The 20,004-nt window shown below is 48.4% G+C and overlaps 1 protein-coding gene across 1 annotated transcript; it reads right to left on the minus strand.

Moving 5' to 3' along the window:
* Window positions 1–9,034: 9,034 nt before the first annotated feature.
* On the minus strand, window positions 9,035–13,957 carry LOC149361587 (sulfotransferase 1C2A-like). Its single transcript, XM_089567463.1, has 2 exons — window positions 13,625–13,957; window positions 9,035–9,659 (listed from the first exon to the last, which is right to left on the minus strand). The coding sequence occupies exons 1-2, from the start codon at window positions 13,954–13,956 to the stop codon at window positions 9,035–9,037; spliced, it is 957 nt and encodes a 318-aa protein (XP_089423589.1). The 5' UTR covers window position 13,957.
* Window positions 13,958–20,004: the final 6,047 nt, after the last annotated feature.

Here is a 20,004-nt window from a genome sequence, read left to right on the forward strand (position 1 = left end):
GTAGCGTGGGTTGCGAACCGCACCGCTACCTGCTCGTCCTCCCGGGGGTGAGATCGCCGCATCGCGCTGATTTTCCACCGCTTCGCAGTCATCGTCCTTGCGAAGGTGGAAAGCCTTCAAATCAGCGACATGCACCGGACCGGCGGTTTCGCCGTTTGTCAACAACCGCAACTGGTAGGTGAGCGGCGTAGTCTGTGCCGTAACTTCGTACGGCCCAGCCCACTTGTGCGCTAGCGACGCGGCGAAACCGCGCGCTGCGTTACTAAGTGGGTGCGTTCTCTTGAGTACTAAGTCGCCCGTGTTGAAAACGACGTGACGGCGACCTTTGTTGTACTGATCCGCCTGCTCCATGCGCGCCACATCGAGGTTTTCGCGGGCTGCTCGCTGCGCTGCCTTCAGGCGCTCCCGGAGCCTTGCCGCGTACTGCGAAAGCGGAGGGGGCGCAGGCCCCGCCGCGTCGAGTAGGGCATTCTCTAGCGGAAAAGCGATCTCTCTCCCAAAATTCAAGTAAGCGGGTGTAATACCCACTGACCTGTTCACGGTTGTCCTTGTAGCGAACGCCAGTTCGGACAGCCGCGCGTCCCAATCTCTGTGCTGCTCGGTCGTCGCGACCAGCATGCTCTTCAGATTTCGATTCACCCGCTCGGTTATGTTGCTCTGAGCGTGGTAGGGACTCGTTCTCCTGTGGCGGATTTGAAGCGCCCGACAGGAGTCTACAAAGACTTTGCTTGTGAAATACGAAGCATTGTCTGTAATCAGGTCGGAAGGGAAACCGAAACGAGTGAAAGTCTCCAACAGTTTTTCCCAAATTCGTTCCGACACAAGCTTCCTAAGGGGGAAAACCTCAACCCACTTGGAATAGTGGTCCGTTATTACCAGGATGAATTGGTTTCCGCGCGCGGACCGAGGGAGGGGTCCCATGATATCGCACGCGACCACTTGCCAAGGGTAGTTGCTAACTACCGCCTTCATCATGCCAGCGGGCTTGCCCGCCCGAGGCTTGGCTACCTGGCATACCGGGCAGGTACGGGCGTATCCCAGCACATCCTTTCTCATGCCTGGCCAGGTCGCGACACGGCATAACTTGTCGTAAGTCTTACTGCCGCTGCCATGGCCTGCCAGCGCTGAGTCATGGAAGTACTGCAGGAACCGTTTCCGCAACCTTCTCGGGACCACGACTCGGAAAGGGGATGCTATCGCCGCTTCCTCGTCAAGTTGGGGGATGTAGCGGAGCAGCAAGCCATCATCGCCCAGCAGATACGCGTCGTACTTGCCCTCAGCGTTCCCGGTGCAAGCTGCGCTGCTCGCAAGCTCTTTCAGCACCCGCTGGCAAAGACCGTCTGCTTTCTGGGCCTCGATCAGCTCTTCTCTACTGACCGCTACTCCCCAAGACAGATTTCTTTCTGCCTCGCTCCTAGGCAGGCGAGCGGTCGCCGCCACGAGCTGCTGTGTTTCCCTTCTCTCACAGCACAGTGCGGAACCTTTGTCCGTCTCCTCTCTCTCCAAACAGGGCGCGACACTCCCGTCCGCCCTCTCTTCCTCTCCAACAGCGGTGACGCCGCTTTTTACAAAGCTGGGCTGCGCCTCTGAAGCGCTTCCGCCAGCATTCCATGGTGCGCGCGATAAAGCATCGGCCACCTTGTTCAAGCTGCCCCGGCGGTACTCGATGGCGTACGCGTAACGTTGCAACGTCAGCGCCCATCTCGCGAGTCTGCCTGCGGGGTTCTTTAGCCTCTTTAACCAAGACAATGCCTGATGATCTGTCTGCACGGTGAAGACCGCTCCGTCTAGGTACATGTCGAACTTCGACAATGCGAACATGATCGCCAGGCATTCTTTTTCGGTCACGGAGTAATTCCGCTCCGCCGATGTGAGCGTGCGACTAGCGAACGCGACAGGGCGCAGTTTGCCCTCGTGTTCCTGCAACAAAACAGCTCCAACACCGTAGTCACTAGCGTCTGTCTGCAAGACAAACTGCTTGTTCAGGTCGGGAAGGCGCAGACTAGCGGTATTCGCTATCGCGCGAGCCAAGGCAACAAATGCGTCACTCTGTTCCTTGCCCCAGACCCACTTCGAGCCTTTACGCAACAGCAGGTTCAGCGGCCTTGCAAGCTCCGAACAGCGCGGGATGAATTGCCTGTAGAACGCAACCATCCCCAAAAACCTCTGCAAGCTTTTCACATCCATGGGGCAGGGGTAGTTCAGAATTGCCTGCAGTTTGTCATCATTCGGTCTCAGTGTGCCATCATCCACGACAAAGCCCAAGAGGTTCACTCTCTTCGATGCCAACTGCACTTTCTTTGGATTTATGGTTAGACCGGCACGTCTCATTCTATCGAGAACGGAATTCAGGTGAATGAGGTGCTCCTCGAACGACTGTGAGAATATCACAACGTCGTCGAGGTACGCCATGGCGTAGTTGAACCTTGCATCGCCCAGCACGATGTCCATCAGTCGCATGAACGTGCTCGGGGCGTTAGACAAACCAAACGGGAGTCGAGTAAATTCGAAGAGCCCGCGGTGGCAGGTGAATGCGGTTTTCTCAATGTCACCTTCGGCCACCTCAATCTGCAGGTACCCTCTGCTTGCATCTAGGACTGTGAAGAACCTCGCGTTCCCTAACGCGTACATCACAGCCTCGATCGACTGAAAAGGGTACGCAACCGTAGGCGTCAGTGAGTTGAGCTTACGATAATCAACACACAGCCTGACCGATCCATCTTTCTTCGGCGCTAGAACCACTGGTGACGCCCAGGGACTTTGTGAGGGTCTCACCGCACCGGTGTCAATCATCTCGTCTAGGGCACAGTCGAGAAGCTGCCTCTTATGCGCACTTAACGGCCTCGGGTTACACCTGAAAGGGCGCGTATCACCCGTCTGAATCTCGTGCTGAAGCAGGTCGGTTCTGCCCGGTTTCTCCGTGAAGCAATCCGAAAACGGGAGTAAAGTTTCCGCGAGCCTTCGGCGCTGACTACTGGGTCCTGAGAAAGACGCAATAATCGCTTCCAACGGGCCACCGTCTCTCAGCGTCTCGAGGGAGCTCACCTGCCTTTCTGTCGCGCAGGTGTGGACAACCACCTTTTGTGCAGGACAGCCGGGCAAGGATGCGCTTTCGAAGGGAATGAGGGGGGCGAGCTGGCTGTAACGATAGCCATTCTCCCCCATGTCGAGCACAATGCCTTCGCTCGAGAGAAAATCCCTTCCCAGAATTACTGGTATTGACAAGCCAGGCAGATAGACGAAGCGATGTCTCCGCTTTCTGCCGTCAAAACGCATCGTAAGACGCACTGCTCCCTTTGCCTTTGCCGCCCCAGCTGCTAAGCTTAACGGGGTTTCGGCCGGTCTGACACGGATGTTACCTATCCGGCAGGCCTCGTACACCTCGTCACCGACCAGTGACAGCGTTGAGCCCGTGTCTACGAGTGCAGAGTAGCATCGACCCGCTAACTGCACTAGCATAAAAGGGCTTGAGCGCGGAACGACTCCCTGAGCTCTACAGGCGAGCGGGACAAAGGCCTCCCCGTCGCCGGCGCGGGAGTTCTTTTCCTGACTAGCGCCTTGACAACCATGAAATTCTCCCGCTGACGGTGAAAGGCCGCTGCCACCAGACATCACCGCCAGCGCCTGGCGTTTCCCTGCATACGCCTAGCTTGGCATTCGCGTGCCACGTGGCCGGGCTGGTTGCAATTCCAGCAAAGCCGGTCATTCACCCGCCGCGTAGATGGAGGACCCCTCGTTCCACGAAGCGGTTGGGGACGGCTCTCCCCTTTCTCCGCGCAATCCTGACGCTCGCTCCGCGCGTGGCCTGTGAGACCGGCACGACGCCGCTGCTCGAATGCGTACGGGTCAAGCGCACGAGGGACAACAGGGGGTTCCGCCTGATTTTCCACGGCCATTACCTCGGCGCGCCGAGCCCTCATCGCGCATTCTCGGCCTCCATCCCATGCGCATCCCGGTTCTAGCGATTCGGCCGGCCTGGGGGGCGGCCGATAGCGCAGTTCGGCGAGTAAATCCGCCTGCACGGTCTTGGCCTCCTGCGCCAGGGCCTCGAGGTTTGTAAAACTGCGGCCCCGCAGATACGGCTTGAAGCGTGGATGGCACTGCCTGATCACACGCGCAACCTGATCTCGGTCGGTTGCCGTCGGGTCTGCCCTCTTGTACAGCTCTTGCATTGCGCGTACGTACTCGAGGAGGCTTTCCTCTGGGTGTTGGGTGCGCAACGCGAGCTCATCCAGCATCCGGCGCTCATAATCAGGCGGCAAGAACTCGGCGCGGAAACGATCTTTGAAGTCCGCCATCGACTGGAAAGTCGGCTGGCAGCGCCTCCATCGCGCCGCGCTCTCGACGAGTGCTACAGGCAGGACCTGCCCTAGCACTACGTCATCTGGGGCGCCCAGAGCCGTCTGGTAGTCCTCGAGTTGTTGTAAAAACTCGTGGACTGATTTCGCGTCCGTGTACCCGGAAAAGGAGGGGACCTCCATATTTATCCTCGGGCGCGAAGCTGTCGCCGATGCTACCGATGCTGCGGCCTGGTTGGCGCCAGCCACCGAACCGAGCTGACGGGCTAATGCGGCAAACATCTCAGTCACCTCCCCTATTACGGCCGCCGCGTCGGCCATCTCACTACCGGCTGCCCCGCCATCCAAAGCCGTGGCCGAAACATCCTTTCTGGGAGGCATAGTTCGCGCTAACTGTCCGGCCGCACCGGCTAACTGCTCATGGCAACAAGAACATTCACCTACACAACAATCTATCTACAAACACGCGGAAATACACAACAGAAAACGCCCGAAAACTACATAAATAACACAAGACCCCTAACAAATTTACAACACTGCACAAGTCGCTACCCCGCGAACATTCCGCCTGACCCGCTCCTTAACCCTATCGGTCCGGCGTGGCCCTGAACAAAGAGGGCCTGCCACGAGTCTGGCTGCACATCCCAAAATCGGCAGAGAAATCGTCCACAAGGTGTTAATTAAAGCCCCACGTTGGGCGCCATTATTTGTGGGCAATTCCTCTGCGCGGGGACGCACAGGCAGTCACTCGAGGCAGGACTTCGTACAAACGGTTTATTCTCACATCAGGGGGGCCGGTCGTCGTCGTGGCAGCTGGGTCAGGTGGTCCGTTCGCAGGGCTGGTCCGAGAGCAAGAGACCGCGAGCCTCTCCGGTCTCGCCTTATAAAGGCTTTCTCCTTGCCTCTCTCCCCCCGCCCCACCACTCGGGAAGAAGGGTTCCAGACTACCCGCGGTGAGCGGCGCGGGATTTGACTTGCCCGCGAGCAGACCCTACAAACGTCAGCGCGTACTTGCATGTAAGCTCTGTTTTCGTTCGCTGTGTGTTTTCTGCGGTGCATACGGTTTGTAATTGATGACAGTGGTTTATTTTTGTGCTTCAGGGTCTTGACAACGTATAGCGAAGACAGTTTGCCAAATGCTCAAGGTCGCGTCGCGTTTTTCAACCAAGACGACAGCTAGGTGTCCATATCGGCACATAGCTGCGGAGCGGCGCTCGGAGATTCGCTCGAGTTCTCGACTTTTTTTTGATCCTCTTCACGGCGGAAATGATGAAGATCGTGTGCGGAAACACTAATAAGTATGCGTGGATGAAGATTTTCAGCAAATTCGGCGTGACGGCTCATGGGAAGACGTGAATCTGTTGGAGATTCTGATGTTCATTGGAATCATCATATACATTGTAATTGTTGACCTGCCACGACTGTATCTCTACTGAAATACCAGAATAATCTATTCTGGCCCTCTGCCATCAAAAATCATTTCTCAAAATTGGTTTTTCGCTTTTTTGTTTTTGTTTTTTTGCACGTAACGGACCCGGATGATTCAGTGGCGGCAGCTTCTATTGGCAACACTTGAAAAGTGTCCTGGCTTTTGAACCACATCGATAAAACTTATTTCATCGATCCTGATGTTTTAGAGTTTGCCTAAAATGCCAAATTTTATCAGCTGGCTTTCAAGGAGCAGCTCATTCAAGAAATCTTCGGGTATGATGAGGGAAAAGAAGTCCACGCCCCCAATCCTCCCATAGAATCCATTCAACACCAACCGAAAAGAATGAAAAAAAGAAGAAACTACAAGCTCGGCTATCAGAGAACAAGGGAGGAACAAAGATAAAACCTTATGTGAAGCACTTGTCAGTCTACCTCTACTTCACATCTTCACCTCTGACTGCTCTTCACAGTGGCACCACAGTCATGACCCCTGACTTGACAAGCCATGGAAAGAGCAGTAAATTCTTCTGATAGCTGAAACTATGAATAATGACAGCTATAAACATGTGCAACAGTTTGTATATTCCAGTTTTCCTCTAATCAAGTTCGGGCTTAGTGCAGCCGGTAATATTTGTTTTTGCTATTTACTTTTTTTGTGTTTTTAGCAAATTTCACAAATAAATGTTCATTTACTTTTGCACACACAACTCTGGTGTTTGTTTCATTCAGAAGTGTAACTAATAAGCTACAATTTCATGCATTGCAATATGTGCTGGGTGTATTAGTTCTTGAGAAAAAAAATTTCTTTCAGTACGCTCCAAATCGTGCATTTTTCCGCGGTAGCGAAAGAGTTAAGGCGCGAGACGAATGCTTTTAGGGCCTCGGAACCGTGTTCCCACGTCATACAAATGTCACCTATAAAACTCAGGTATGTGATCAGTATTTCTGAAAATTAATTAAGAAGTTCAGACTCTAATAGTCCTACAAAAATGTTTGCATACATCGGTGCGAAGGAAGTGCCCATACTTGTTCTAAATACTTGAAGATAATAAGTATTTGGAACAAATATGTGCGCTCCTTTCACACCGACTTATGCAAAAATTCTTACGAGGCTATTGGATTCTAAAATTCCTAATTCATTTTCAGTAAACCGATCATATACTGCGTTACATAGGCGACATTTTTATGATATTGCAACACAGATCTGAGACCCTAAAAGCATTCGTCTCGCATCTTAATTAGTTCCACTTCAGCATTTGTTTGCTGCCCATTACTCTACAACGCGTCAATTTCCTCGACACTACCGTCGGCTTAGAAAATATCCAGCTTAAAATCTCACTTTACAAGAAGCGTACAGAACCGCAGTAATGCTTGAATTTTACACTCAATGAAGACACTGTACGCAAGGCATAATCGTAGGACAGGCAACGCGCCTGAGAAGAATATGTACCGACGACGATGAGTATTTTAAACAGCTCCACTAGCTAGAGAACAACCTAGTTTATTGTAACCATCTTAAGAACTCCATTAACAGTGCTTTCCAAATAGCAAGCGCTCTAAAACGAGGCGAGTTACTTAAGAAGCAAACAAAAGCTAACAGTGAGCGGCCTCCTGCACTTATACAAAATACTCAAACGCCCTTCCGAACACAAACAATAATCAGCGGAAATACCACTCTATTTTAACTGGCAACTATCTTCTCAAGATAATATTGCCCGACGCACCGAGTGTAACATACAGAGGCAACACAAACCTGAAAGACATTCTAATACACACTAGCCTTGATAAGACGCCTCCCGCCGACAGTAATCACATGCTGTCTACCTCCCTCCTTCTTTCCACGCTTTGTAACAACTCACCCGCATGTTTTCTCTTTTTCCTTTTTTTCAGGTATTTCGTTCCGCATTGCTGACTAATCCATTGCTGATCCATCCATTGCTAATCCATTGCTAATCCATCCATTGCATTGCTGACTAATTTTACTTTTTCAGGTCAACTCAGCCAATCTTTCCAAAGCACCTGTCGCACGCACACTGCCGAATTTCTTTGTGCTGAGGGGGCCTTTTTCTTCACAGTTATGCAGGTCAACCGGTTGACCAACTTTAGCAGCCATCATGCCGGAGAAAGATTCACCCTCCCCATCCGAACACCATTGCCACTTCACACCCTCCTCCCCTTCACCGGCCGTTCTTTATCGGAGGTATTACCCTATTTAAACGCCGCCATGATAAACGCTTTTTCCAGACGAAGATAAAACTTCTTGTCGAAAAGTTGTTAAGCAACCTGTGGTGTTCCCTCCCTTTTCACTTTGTGATTATAGAGTCCAAGACTAATAGTAAAAAAAAGTTAACTGTTTTATATTAGTTCGCAGCATGCTAGTTATCACATCTTAGCTGTATTCTGATGCGCTACACTGCTGCCAATGCTATGCCGAAAAAAAGCGCTATTCTAACTGAAAAACCTATTTTTAAAGATTTTTTAAGGTGAAACACCTTGTATTTTTAATTGAAGACTTCTTCCCAGCCGATCATCATGGCAAGAAAAAAGCTATTCGAATTTGCTAAAAGTGCACCAAAGAAATTCCTGTCGTCTTCAGTGCAGCAGCAATTTTTAAGCAGCACATAATACATGAGCATTCACTAACGGATAGCGACCGTGAAAAGAGGAGGTGACATGCTTCCAGTGCGTCTGTCGCGATTCCAGATGCCGCGTTTTCAAAGTATCACGTAAATCCCACCAACAGTCGGATGTGCCTCAACGTTAACAATCATCTATAACATTTGCTGGCAAGTAGTCAGAATAGTTGTTACACTGCAGCACAAATACTGCCAGCACCCTGTCCTTGTTGAGCAACTTACAGCCAGCCGTTCAACAGACGAAGTTAATGCGATGTCCAATGTCAAAAAAAAAAAAAAGACTACCCACCGCTACAGAACAAAGTATTAAATCGGGGCCCTTTTTTCTAAGGTCATTTTCTAGGTGCCTTTTCGTTGTTCATTGACGTCGCCCCTTCAGCTTGTTTTTTTTTTTTAGGCTGCAGCTGCCGAATGGCATAGCTAGCTAAATACAGACCTCAAAGTCGAGATGGAAGGCTATCAATTCAAACAGTCTTCACAAAAACAGTGGTGAAGTTAACGTCTTTTGTAAGTGCCACTCTAGGTCAAACTTCGTTCGGGGCAGAGCCCTCCTTTCATCTATCCCAAATGCGCCGATAGCGTGTCATTCTCAGATATGTGTTGACATACCAAACGCGCTCAGCTGCCACAACTTCTAAAAGGGCAGTTTATTGACTAGGAAGTACATTTTTAAAGGCGAGAAGCTTCGAGCGCCTCTTTCCTTATGTCATTCCAGAGGTGCATGAACGAAGCTTTTTCACCCTGTGCTTGAATTTCGCACTCGAGGCGCCGAAGCTGCTCCGGTTTAAAGTAGTTTTTCCAATCTCCAACCTTTCCATTCCGAACGATGCCATACTTGGTGCAATCCCCGCCGACTCCATCTCTACACCTCATGTTATTCCTGGTCATCATGGCGTCCCACTGGTTTGTCTCCCCTCCAGCCAGGTTCATGACGATCACGTTCTTCATGTAGCCAGGAGAGGATCTCTCTATGATTTGGTCCAGCAAACCGTTTTCACTGTATTCGAGGCGCTCGCCGTAGGAGGGGCCTAGAAAGTTCGCCACCTTGATCACAGTGGCGCGAGTGTCAGTTTTCAGTTCCTCATAGGTGACGAAAAACACGTTGGGAACGTCTCTGAGTGCGTAACCAGAAGCCACGTGGTCGAAGTAGGAGCCGTAGCCAAAGTCTTGATTCAGGAATACCTCGAAGAATTCGTCGAATGTGCCGTCCTGGAATTTGTAGATGCTAAGGTTGGTGACCATGTGGAAAAGTGACACGCAGGTGTCCCATGGATTGCGAGCTACGTAAACGTACCTGCGAAGAGAATAAATACAGTATCTTTACGACGGTAGGGTGTGCGTTTCAGGCGCAAAATTGCTGAGTAATTGAAGAAAGTCAGAATTGCTAGAATATTGGAATCTAATTAGGCACATCCAGAAATTGATTAGTGTGTTTTTTTTTCGATACCACTCAAATTTCAGTAATCAGTGAATTGCTAGCTGCAGCACCGGGCATTCGTTTGATTTTTAATAACTGCCGTAAGCCTAAAAACACCAGCTGTGAACACCATATATTTTAGGTAAATATCTACAAGGCCTAGTTCTTGCTTTAAAAGATTTACAGGTGTCAATTGCAGCAGCTTTAGTAATTTTATAGCAATTTGGCCATTATAGTAGGCTGCTTCCTTGTTTCTCGTACATTCACATTCTATTTTTTTTGTGTGCTTCAAAGAACGAAACGCTTACTGCAGCCTTTTGTAAATTTCGTATTCGTAAACTCTGCATGAGCGCACCCCGCTAGAAAATTAAGCTTCAAACACCTCGGGGCATAAACTGTCTGAAAAAAAGAATTGTGATTTTTTAGCACAATGCGTAACAGTTAATTTACTTGTTGAAAGTGTATTTTGTCTCGAAATAACAGCAAAAGCTATGCACTGAATTACTCACCAAAAACAAGCATCTAGGAAGCCCGGTACCGACATAGGCAGTCTTCAAAAATGAAACAAGTAAAACTATTTTTTGGCACAATTTCTGACCAACTTTTAAGAAAAATAATCTCACTAAATCACCATTGACAAGCCGTTGAATGTTGACTAGAAGTCGCTAAAGTGAACCATTTCTTCCCTTCCACACCAGTCTTAAAATTTTGTCATTGTGTTTAATAAACCGCCAATCAGCATTTTAGTTTCATCAGGGTGGAAGCTATCTGCCATTTATAAAACTGATCCTAGAAACAGGGTCGAAAGATTTGGACAACACTTTTTTCTTACGCTGAAAAGCAATGAAACACAATGTTTGCGGTGCTGCGATGGTACATCTTGAGAATTTTTTAAGCATGCCGAGCATGGCTTTAGATCTGGCCGTTCTTGCCTGACCCTGGTGTTGTAATTCTGGCATGATTTTCGTTACATCGTCAAGCGGGGCTTTTAGGTCTACTTCATATCTTTGAACTTCTATGAAGTCACTACAAGCATTCCTCCCGCATTGCCGTTATGTATACTTTAGTATATATGCATGCACACTACTCAAATTACTCTAACCGATTATAACTGACATCACTTGTCTTAGTTAACACACTGTATTGTAGTTCACGACACATAACTCATGTGATGGTACCTGATGGCCTTCTCACAGCTCTATTTTTGAGTGTGTTAATTTTAATCGATATAAGTGTTCTTGGCTTTCTCTCTAGAGCGCAGGTACGATTCCACATATATGGTTATGTCGTTTATGAATCTGCACGAAAGAACAGTGCGGCACGCCAGGGCAAAGGGATTTCAGCATAAAAATTAGACACCCCCGATTGATGAGCAGGATGCTCCCCAAAGATGAAAGGGCTCTCTTAAAAAGAAATTTATAATTATGTAGCCTGAACAAAAGAGCACGGCTGGCAAATGCGCGTGTTTCCTTTCGAGATGTCAACCATACTCTGGGAGCCCGCTCGCTCTCACGCGTTATGAGAGAACGAAAGATGCTGTAAATTTAACGTGAAGCGGAGACTACGCACTCCAGCTCTCCTGCCAGGGGAAGCTGAGCTACGGAAGCACGAGAAGGTTAAGACAAGAGGCGATGTATGATAACTGTCTCTTAAAAAATTTATTGACGGGCTATTCCTGTTTGTAAATTCGCTATATGCACGATAGCCCTTTTCCGCCCCTGTCAAGCCCCGCCGGCAGTGAAGAACTCTGCTGAGAAGTTTTGGTGAACGTGTTATATTGACACCTTATAATTTGTATGCAGTGTTCGAAGTCCACATGTCTCTACGGTAATTTTCGTTGTCCAGCTGTTGTTGACAATTCTCTTTTAAACGGCACAGTGTCGTGTAATCGGTAAAGTAATTTGACAAACAGGAAACACCTTTTATATGGACTCTTTCTGAACTACTAGATTAATACATGCTTTCCGATTAGGCGTAACCATGTTGGCCTTTGTTGATATGAAGGAACCACAATCGTTTTCCAACCGTGCTTTTCAGTCACCTCTCATGTCAGCATCAAAGTCAACCTCTTCCCCCTGAAACTCCCGGCCATGTCATTGCTCCCGTCTCCGCTTCTACTACTTTGTCGCGCTTTCCTGACCACTCCAACTGCTACAACCAACGAACGACCCGCTGTATACTTAGGCGCCCGCCTTTCACACGGTCCTTCATTAGGCGCCGGAGGGGGGGGGGGGGGGGGGGGGCGGAGGGGTTGATTAAAGTAGCTTACATCGCCGGCGGCGACGCAGTGCAAGGCGAGACAGCCGCCTCTCGCCACCGTAAGCGTGATCTCCGAACGCGCGTAGGGTCGTTGAGTGAACAACTCAGTTTTCGGTGTTCTTTCCTGGTGCATTTTGAAGGCAAAAACACAGTGTGAAAAGGACAAAGGACCAAGAATGAGAATACACAATACATCCTTCGTCCTGCGTCATTGTTCGCGCTGTGTTTTTTCTTGCTTCAAAATGAACGTTGCCCAACTAGCCCAAGTTGCCATCGTACTTCTCTCCTGGTAGCCTCCTCTTCAGCCGCTGCCCTGTTTACGCCGCGCACTCGATTCTTCACATCGTCCTCGAGAAAGTAGTATAAATCTCCGGTTGTGAAGCTGCGAATTACTTGTCTTTTTGATCACATCATGGGTCCATGATGCCTGCGGCACCTAGACATCTGTTTAATGGCGGCGAATAGCGCATCGTGAAGCGAGCGCAAGCATGCTCGAGGCAAGTGCTGTGACAGTCATGTGTCCGGCACATGACCAGAATTTTTTTTTTCTGGAGGGGCAGAAGACAATTTTCTTTCTACCAGGTGGGGAGGGAGGCTCTGAGCTGTGCATGCAGGGTGATGGGGGAGGGGGGCATGACCTACCTCTCCAAGTCCTAGCGCACGCAAACTAAAGCCGCACCGGCGACTCCGCCGCGTCGCCTTACCTTCTCTGTCTCCGCCAATCAGCGCGAACATCTCCTTACTCCTCACTCCTCCTCTCCACTCCTCTCGTCCTTCACTGCGCCTGCTGCTTATCAGGCTTCATCGCCATAAGGACGCCTTTTTCGCTAGGAGCCCATTTAGTGCTGTAGAGCTAAAAGCGCCGGCTCTTCTGACCCGGTAGTGGCGGAACAATCGCTGTAGGTGCGCTCTGGTAGTCTCTCCTCGCGGCTCTGTCGAAATGTGCGTAGCTTTCCCCTCCTCTGTCATTCCGGTATGAGTGTCAAAAAGGCATGCTTATGACGCCAATAAAGGAACAGTTATAATCTATTAAAGATAACCGAAGTGGCGCCAGAGAACTATAAACTCTGTATGCCGAGTTGCGGCGTTAAGACATGGTAGCGCGAGCAAAAGGTTGCCAAGAGAAAAATAGGCAGAGGCAGAATGTACTGACTGCCTGCCAGCTTAGCGAACGTACTACGTCCGCCGCTAAGAACGAGGGTGCCTTTGGTGAACAATCTCAGGGTTAGGTCATGTGCAACATACACCTTCGAAAGCAGATGATTGCACAGCCGTCGACGTTGCTCAGATGGTGGAACACAGTAAAGCGAAAATTGGAGGTCGCGGGTTCAGATCGCACTGCTGCATGCGGTTGTTTTTCTTCTTCTTGCTAATCAACTATCATTGAGCGATAATATTATTATGCTAATAATCTCTCATTCATCGATACCACATATTTAAAAAAGTGTAGAAACATTCCCCTTAGCACCTTGGATTTGTTGGCTGTTGGCCTCTTTCATATGTACGTAATAACGAGCCCCCAATTTCTCTTCCCTTCTCTGCTCAATATCAGCTTTAGCTACATTACATTTCCACGCGCTCACCTGGCTTCGTCACTCATAGTTTCTGGCCGTGGAGGCAGGTGAGTGGCGAAGCATCGGAATGACAGCGATGATTTCCACCCATCGATGTCCACGTATTCCATCGGTCGGCAGTTTCTTGCAAACTCCTCGTACGAGTCAACGGGTTTTCCTTCTTTTAGTATCAGCTGAATCAGATATTGCACCCAGTGCGTTCCGCTTTTGGGATACGACCACTGCACAAGGTCTCCCTTGCTGGCCTTGAAGTTTAGCGCTTTTCTCACGAGTGCTGGGTCCACGTTAGCGCACCTCGGGACGCCGTCGATTAGTTGATAGAAAGGCATCCGGGTTCCCATCGGAACTAGAGAGGGAAAGAGCAAAAAGTAACAAAGAAATAGGGTTTTAAAGATGATCACTTTACTCTGCTCACGAGGTACGCGGCGTAGTGGAAAAACTAACCTCGGCCACCTGCAGTTCTCTACCATTGTGCTAAGAACTCCGTGTGCAGAAGCAGGGCTCAAAGACAACCATCCGCAAAATGAAGGACATCCCGTCTGAGAGCCCTGTTCTCCTTCTGACATAGTCTAGCAGCAAAAAAAAAAAAACCATCCTTAGATCTTACTTTAGTTCTTCAAAACGCATCAAACTTCGAGGCAGCGTAGTTCTCGTCTGCCTAAATCGAAATGCGGCCTCCGAAGCCAACAATCAAACCCACAAACCTGTGTTAAAGGTGCATTGAGAAAAACTTGGTCCAGTTTTGAACTTAGCAAATCATTTATTTATTTTTAATGCGAAATTATTTCTAACCTATGTCGGTGGGGTCGTGTCACCAAAACGTGTCCGCAAAACGTGTCTGCAGCAGTTGTGACGTTTTCAGAAGAGATAATATCAAACGAGTGGCTGTGATCGAATTAGGTGCGCAGAATTAGGTCGATGGGATGAATAGGTAATTAATTAGAGCCGGAAATGTCGAAAAACGTTGAATAGCACGGACGTCGATAAAGTTAGTGGACGGGAAAGCAGCCGTGGAGGGCAAAATAGTGGAAAAAAAGACAAAAGAGTGAAAATAAAGTTTGAAATGCGTTGAATTGTATTTTATGAGTGGTAATTATTCGAACAGAAAGTTTCAATGACATAGAATAAATGATTATCAGCAAAAACCATTGCACGGCTGAATAGACTGGACGGGTATATGAAAGTAGACGGGAAAGCTACCAAGGCGCCAAATTTTAAAAAGAAATCAAAATGAATTATTTGGATACAAAAAGGTACAATCACGATATATAAATCCATTTTTAATTAAGATAATTGCGGTAATTTAGTCGTTAAATTAATTAACAAACGAAAAAAAATGATAAAGGCAGCCAAAGACAGGCGACGAGTGCCGAGGAGGCGTCAATGCTTTTGCATTCTCCCAATGCGGGTCCCGCAGTGATTTGCAATTTTTTACCCGTACTGCAATCTCGGGAAGGGATTTACGCAGGGTGGCCACACAGAAAGCAAGATGCAAGTACCATATTCAGTAAACAAAGCAAAGGCCACAAATGATAAGTACACAAACAAAATTTATCAGTAAAACGAAGCATATTCAATGTCGATGCAACAAAACAGTAGTCTTGGCAAATCAACAATACATGAAATCTCAACAATAAATACTGACGACAAAGAGCACCAAATGGGTATATATCAATAAATTCTTATCAAAGCGGTAGGCACGAGTAGAACACAACAGAAAAGTAGGAATTAATTCACACCCAGGTGTTCAAGTAATGCTGTGAGAGATTCCTGTAGAACTTCATTGTTAGTAAGTTGATTCTACTGCGTTGCTCTCCTGAGAGAATGATTAATATTTAAAGTAGTTATTGCGCTCACGATAAAGAGTGATTGTAAGAACGAGACGTTGTATTGTAGTGTCGACTGAAGAAAAAGATATTAGTCCATCAATAATAATCTCAAAATGAATCGTCACCGCTTGAGATAAGAATTTAACTCTACAAACGTGATTCCCTTCGGCCAACGATGGCATGCCAGACCTATTTAACTGGTGATTTACTTATGAACGTAAATAGATATACCATACAAAGCAAACTGCTTTCTTATGTACCTTTTAAGCTATATTATTGCTTGCTTTGGTAAATGGATACACAATTATCGCCGCATTGTCAATATTAAGAGGGCAAGCGATTTTTCAGCATGAAGCTTGATTTGGGGAGCGGAACACTAATGCATTCCTGAGAGAAAAGTAAAGTTTTGTTTCTTTGCCTTATGCGACATTTTGTTCTTTTCCCACCAATAGCCGTATTTAAACTGTAAATTTGAAGTTGAAATGTTACTGCTTTTCTCGCCACTTCAGACTGTCGAGACTGATTGTACTGAGAATTTTATGAACTCCATGACCACTGATCTGAAGCGGATCATGGTGTTGACTAATGTGAGAGATCGGAGCTGGGAGTATTAGTGCCGTTTCAGTTTGACTGAGGAAACATACGTTCCTGGCGATACTTGTAGTTCTTGTTTGGCTGTTCCTCTCTAATAAAAGCACAGCCTCTGTTGAAAACAGCGTCTTTAGCATTAGACCGAGGTGAACAATTGCTAAATGCCAGTATAAATTTGTCCACAGAGTCCCTTCAAGCAGCAGGACGCCACGCTAAGATACACATCACAGGCCTCTTATTTGTAAGGTACTAAGCGCTGTTGGGCGACAACCACAAAGGCAGTGGTGAGCTCCTCTCTACCAGCGCGAGTGTCTCGCGATAATAGCAGCGGAGCCTGCCCTTCGACTGAAGTGCGTAGTCGCCTCAGCCGAGCACATTGGATCCTGTCCAAACCAACTGCGCGTCATCCATCCTCTCTTTCACACTTATAATGTGCAACATCCTGCGGTGCATGGCGGAAGACAATAATGGTAATTGAATGACTCCTGATTTTGATCTAACTTTTGCTGTTACTTTTCAAAATTTGTCTTTTCCAAATTCGCCTCGCCTAATTTTTCTTTCTTATAGAGTGCTGCGTCCGCAGCGTCGTACTTGTAAGATTCTTGTCTTTCTGTTATGTATACTTATTTATTATTTGTGATACGCCTACTAGCAGCTATAGGCTGTATACAGTGGTGCACTCAGAGTAGTGAAAAAGAAAAGAACAGTGAAAACAATAACAAAAGAGCGACAAAAAGCAATTAAAACGGCGAAGACAATGACAAGGACAACGAATGATAGAAGCAGTTAATAGTCAAAAGGTGCTAAAGTCCCAATGAGCACAGCATGTCTCGCTTGAAAGATTTCAAATCGTGATTAAATATACCGGGTCCACATGGTACCATGACGTTACACGTGCGCATCTGATGTATGTGATGTTATTGTTGCGGCTCATTGTGTCTCTTTCGTTTCTGTTATTTCTGCTTTTATACCATTTGCTGTGATTAGAACATTACATTGCTTATATTATATTGTCACGTTGCAGTTGGTGGTTGTAACTCGCGCCTCGACGGCAGAGAAAAGCCAACACGGAGAAGCTCGGAGAAGTTGCAACAGCACTTGGAGGCGGCCGGAGCGGCATGTCAATTTCTTCACAGAAGCCACCAGCGTGGCGCGTGAGCTGCATGCCGAGTAGCCGCCGAGCGGCTATTGCTGCAGACGAGGCACTGCCCTCCCTCCCGTGAAGAGTATCGATCCGATGCTGTAACAAGAAAATAACAAGAATAAAAAGAAAACAGAACTGAGTAACTGGCAGCCCTTGGCCACTAAATGTCTCGAGAAAAATAGGGTTTCATCCGCAAAACATAGACTATCTCAGGTTCCTGCTGACGGCGGTTTGTCTGGAAAAGCTCCTCCAGAACAACTTCGTAGGTAACGTCGCATATCTGACGGATAACTCTGTAGGGGCCGAAGTATTGCTTTAAGCGTTTTCCAGAAAGCCCGCGATTTCGAATGGGGGTCCATGCCCACGCTGCTGACAGCGAGTTGTCGCGGATACCCCATCCGGAAGAACTTTGTATGTAACGTCGCTTAGCTGACGGAAAACTCTGTAGGGGTCGTAATGCTTTAGCAGTTTTGCGGAAAGACCGCGACGTCGAATGGGAGTCCATACCCCCACTCTCGTCGGGGACGAACGTCACGACTTTGTGGCTGCGGTTGTAGCGCTGGATGTTGTAGCGCTGGTTGTAGTTCAGGATGCCCAGTCTCGCAAGTTGTCCAGTTTTTCCCGCACGAAGAGTAAATTCCTTTACGCCAACGTAGGGATCGCGGCCATCCTGAGGCAGCATTTCTTCCAAAGTTGTCGACACTTCGCAGCTATAATAAAGGCAGAAGGGTGTCCTCCACCTAGTTTCTTTTTCAGCCGTGTTGTACACGAAGGTAATATATGGCAGGATATTGTCCCAAGGTCGATGCGGAACGCAACGTACGTGGACAGCATGTCGGCGAGAGTTTACTTAAGAGACTCGGTCAGCCAATTAGTCTCGGGATGGTAAGCAGTTGCTTTCCTATGAGTGGTGCCACTCGGTCGCATGAGGGATTCCAATAGTGTTGCACTGAAAGTTGTGCCGCCATCCGGGATAGTAACGGCTGGAACGCCATGCCTCAGTATGATGTGTTCCACGAAACATTTTCCAGCCTCGGCTGCTGTGCCGCACTAGAGGGCCTTGGTTTCAGCGTGGCGTGTGAGATAACCAGTGGCGACGATGATCCACCTGTTTCTCGAAGATGAAGGTGGAAAATGGCCGAGAAGGTTCATGCCAACTTGCTCAAACTGGACTCTAGGCACTTGTACAGGGTGTAAAATTCCAGCTTACATGACAAGAGGTCTTTTCCGTCATAGACAATTGCGGCGTGTGCGCACGTAGTGTCGCACTGTACCCGCAAGCTTAGGCCAGTAATAGCTCTGCTGAATTCGAGCCAGAGTGCAGGCGTAGCCGAGGTGACCGGTGGTGTGCTGGTCAAGAAAGGTGTGCAAGATGTCTTCACAGAAAGGCGCTGGGACAACGAGGAGGCAGTACCTTCAGGTTGGAGAAAAGTTGGCTTTGCGCAGCACTTTGCTGCTCAAGCAAAGTAGGGCTGCGTAAGTGCGAAGGGCTGGGGAACCTCCGTGGAGCGTGCTCTCGGAAGTAGATGAGAGGGTCAGTGCTGGGTCCTAACGTTGCTGATTGGAAATAGTTCCTGCGTCCAAGGCTCAGATGAGAGGAAAGTCCGGTTCGTCGTCCTCGCGCGCAACCTCGATTGGAGAGCTGAACAAGCAGCCAGCCTCTTTAGGCTGGCGCCAAAATTTGTACACGATGGTCATGTCGAATTCCTGACGACGTAAGTCCGAACGTGCAAGACGGCCAGAGGGAACCCGTAAGTTCGTGAACCAGCAGAGACAGCGATGATCGATTACGACTTGAAAATGCCAGCCGTACAGGTAGGGTTAAAATTTCATTACTGCATACACAACTGCAAGACATTATTTTCCGGAAGTGGAATAATTACATTCACTCCGAGACAGAGTACGGCTGGAGTATGCTATGACGCTGTCGGCGCCGTCCTACCACTGGACGAGTACAGCACTGAGGCTTACGTTGCTTGCATCTGTGTGGACCAGAGTCTCGGCCCCGGTATTCGAAATGATAAAGGACAGGCATGGCTTGCAAGCGGGGCCGTAGTTCATCCAATGCCTGCTGCTGCTCCTCTGTTCACACAAAGGGGACGTACTCTCTTGTTGGCAATCAAGCCCCGGTAGTAAGCGCAGAGGTCAGAAAAACGCCGGACCGCTTTCTTTTTTCCGAAGGACTGGGAAAGTTGGCGATGGCAGCGGCTTTAGCAGGATCCGCCCAGACCCCATGATGGCTGACTACATGGCGCAGGAACAGGAGCTCCTCATAACCAAAGTGGCAGTTTTCGGGCTTTAAAGTCCGGTCGGCAGATCTTATAGCCTGTAGCACGGTCAAAAGGCGCTGGAGGTGACCCCAAACGTTGTCGAAAAAACACTACCGCCGTTCAGATATACCAATAGAAACTAACGGATTTAGTTCGTTGTTGACGGCAGTGGAACGTAATTGTTTTACGTAACTTCGTTTACTGCAAGAATCAAGGATTAATCAAACTACTCGCTAGGAGGGAGCAAGAGCTCTAAAAATTACATGCTCATCGTTGGGGCTGCCCGCTCGTTCTGCCTTTTCCATTGCCCCTAGCCGGACCAGCTCTCCGCTTGTCTGAACCTTTGGCTTATCTCAGATCTCGCGTTTTCAAAGTTCCGTCGTCCCGAGTGGAGCCGCCGCCGGCCATAAACAAACGAGAGGAGTCTTGGTTTCGTCTGAGGAAGGGAACTTAATGACAAAATATACACAGAGTAAATATCAAACGAAAACGAATTTTCAACAATACCAAGTGCGTTTCCCTTTTCAGGCCTGATAAAACAGCGTCCATCATTCA

Source organism: Amblyomma mixtum, chromosome 2, assembly GCF_055824585.1.
Source record: "Amblyomma mixtum isolate Tamu chromosome 2, ASM5582458v1, whole genome shotgun sequence".
NCBI classification, from domain to species: Eukaryota; Metazoa; Arthropoda; class Arachnida; order Ixodida; family Ixodidae; genus Amblyomma; species Amblyomma mixtum.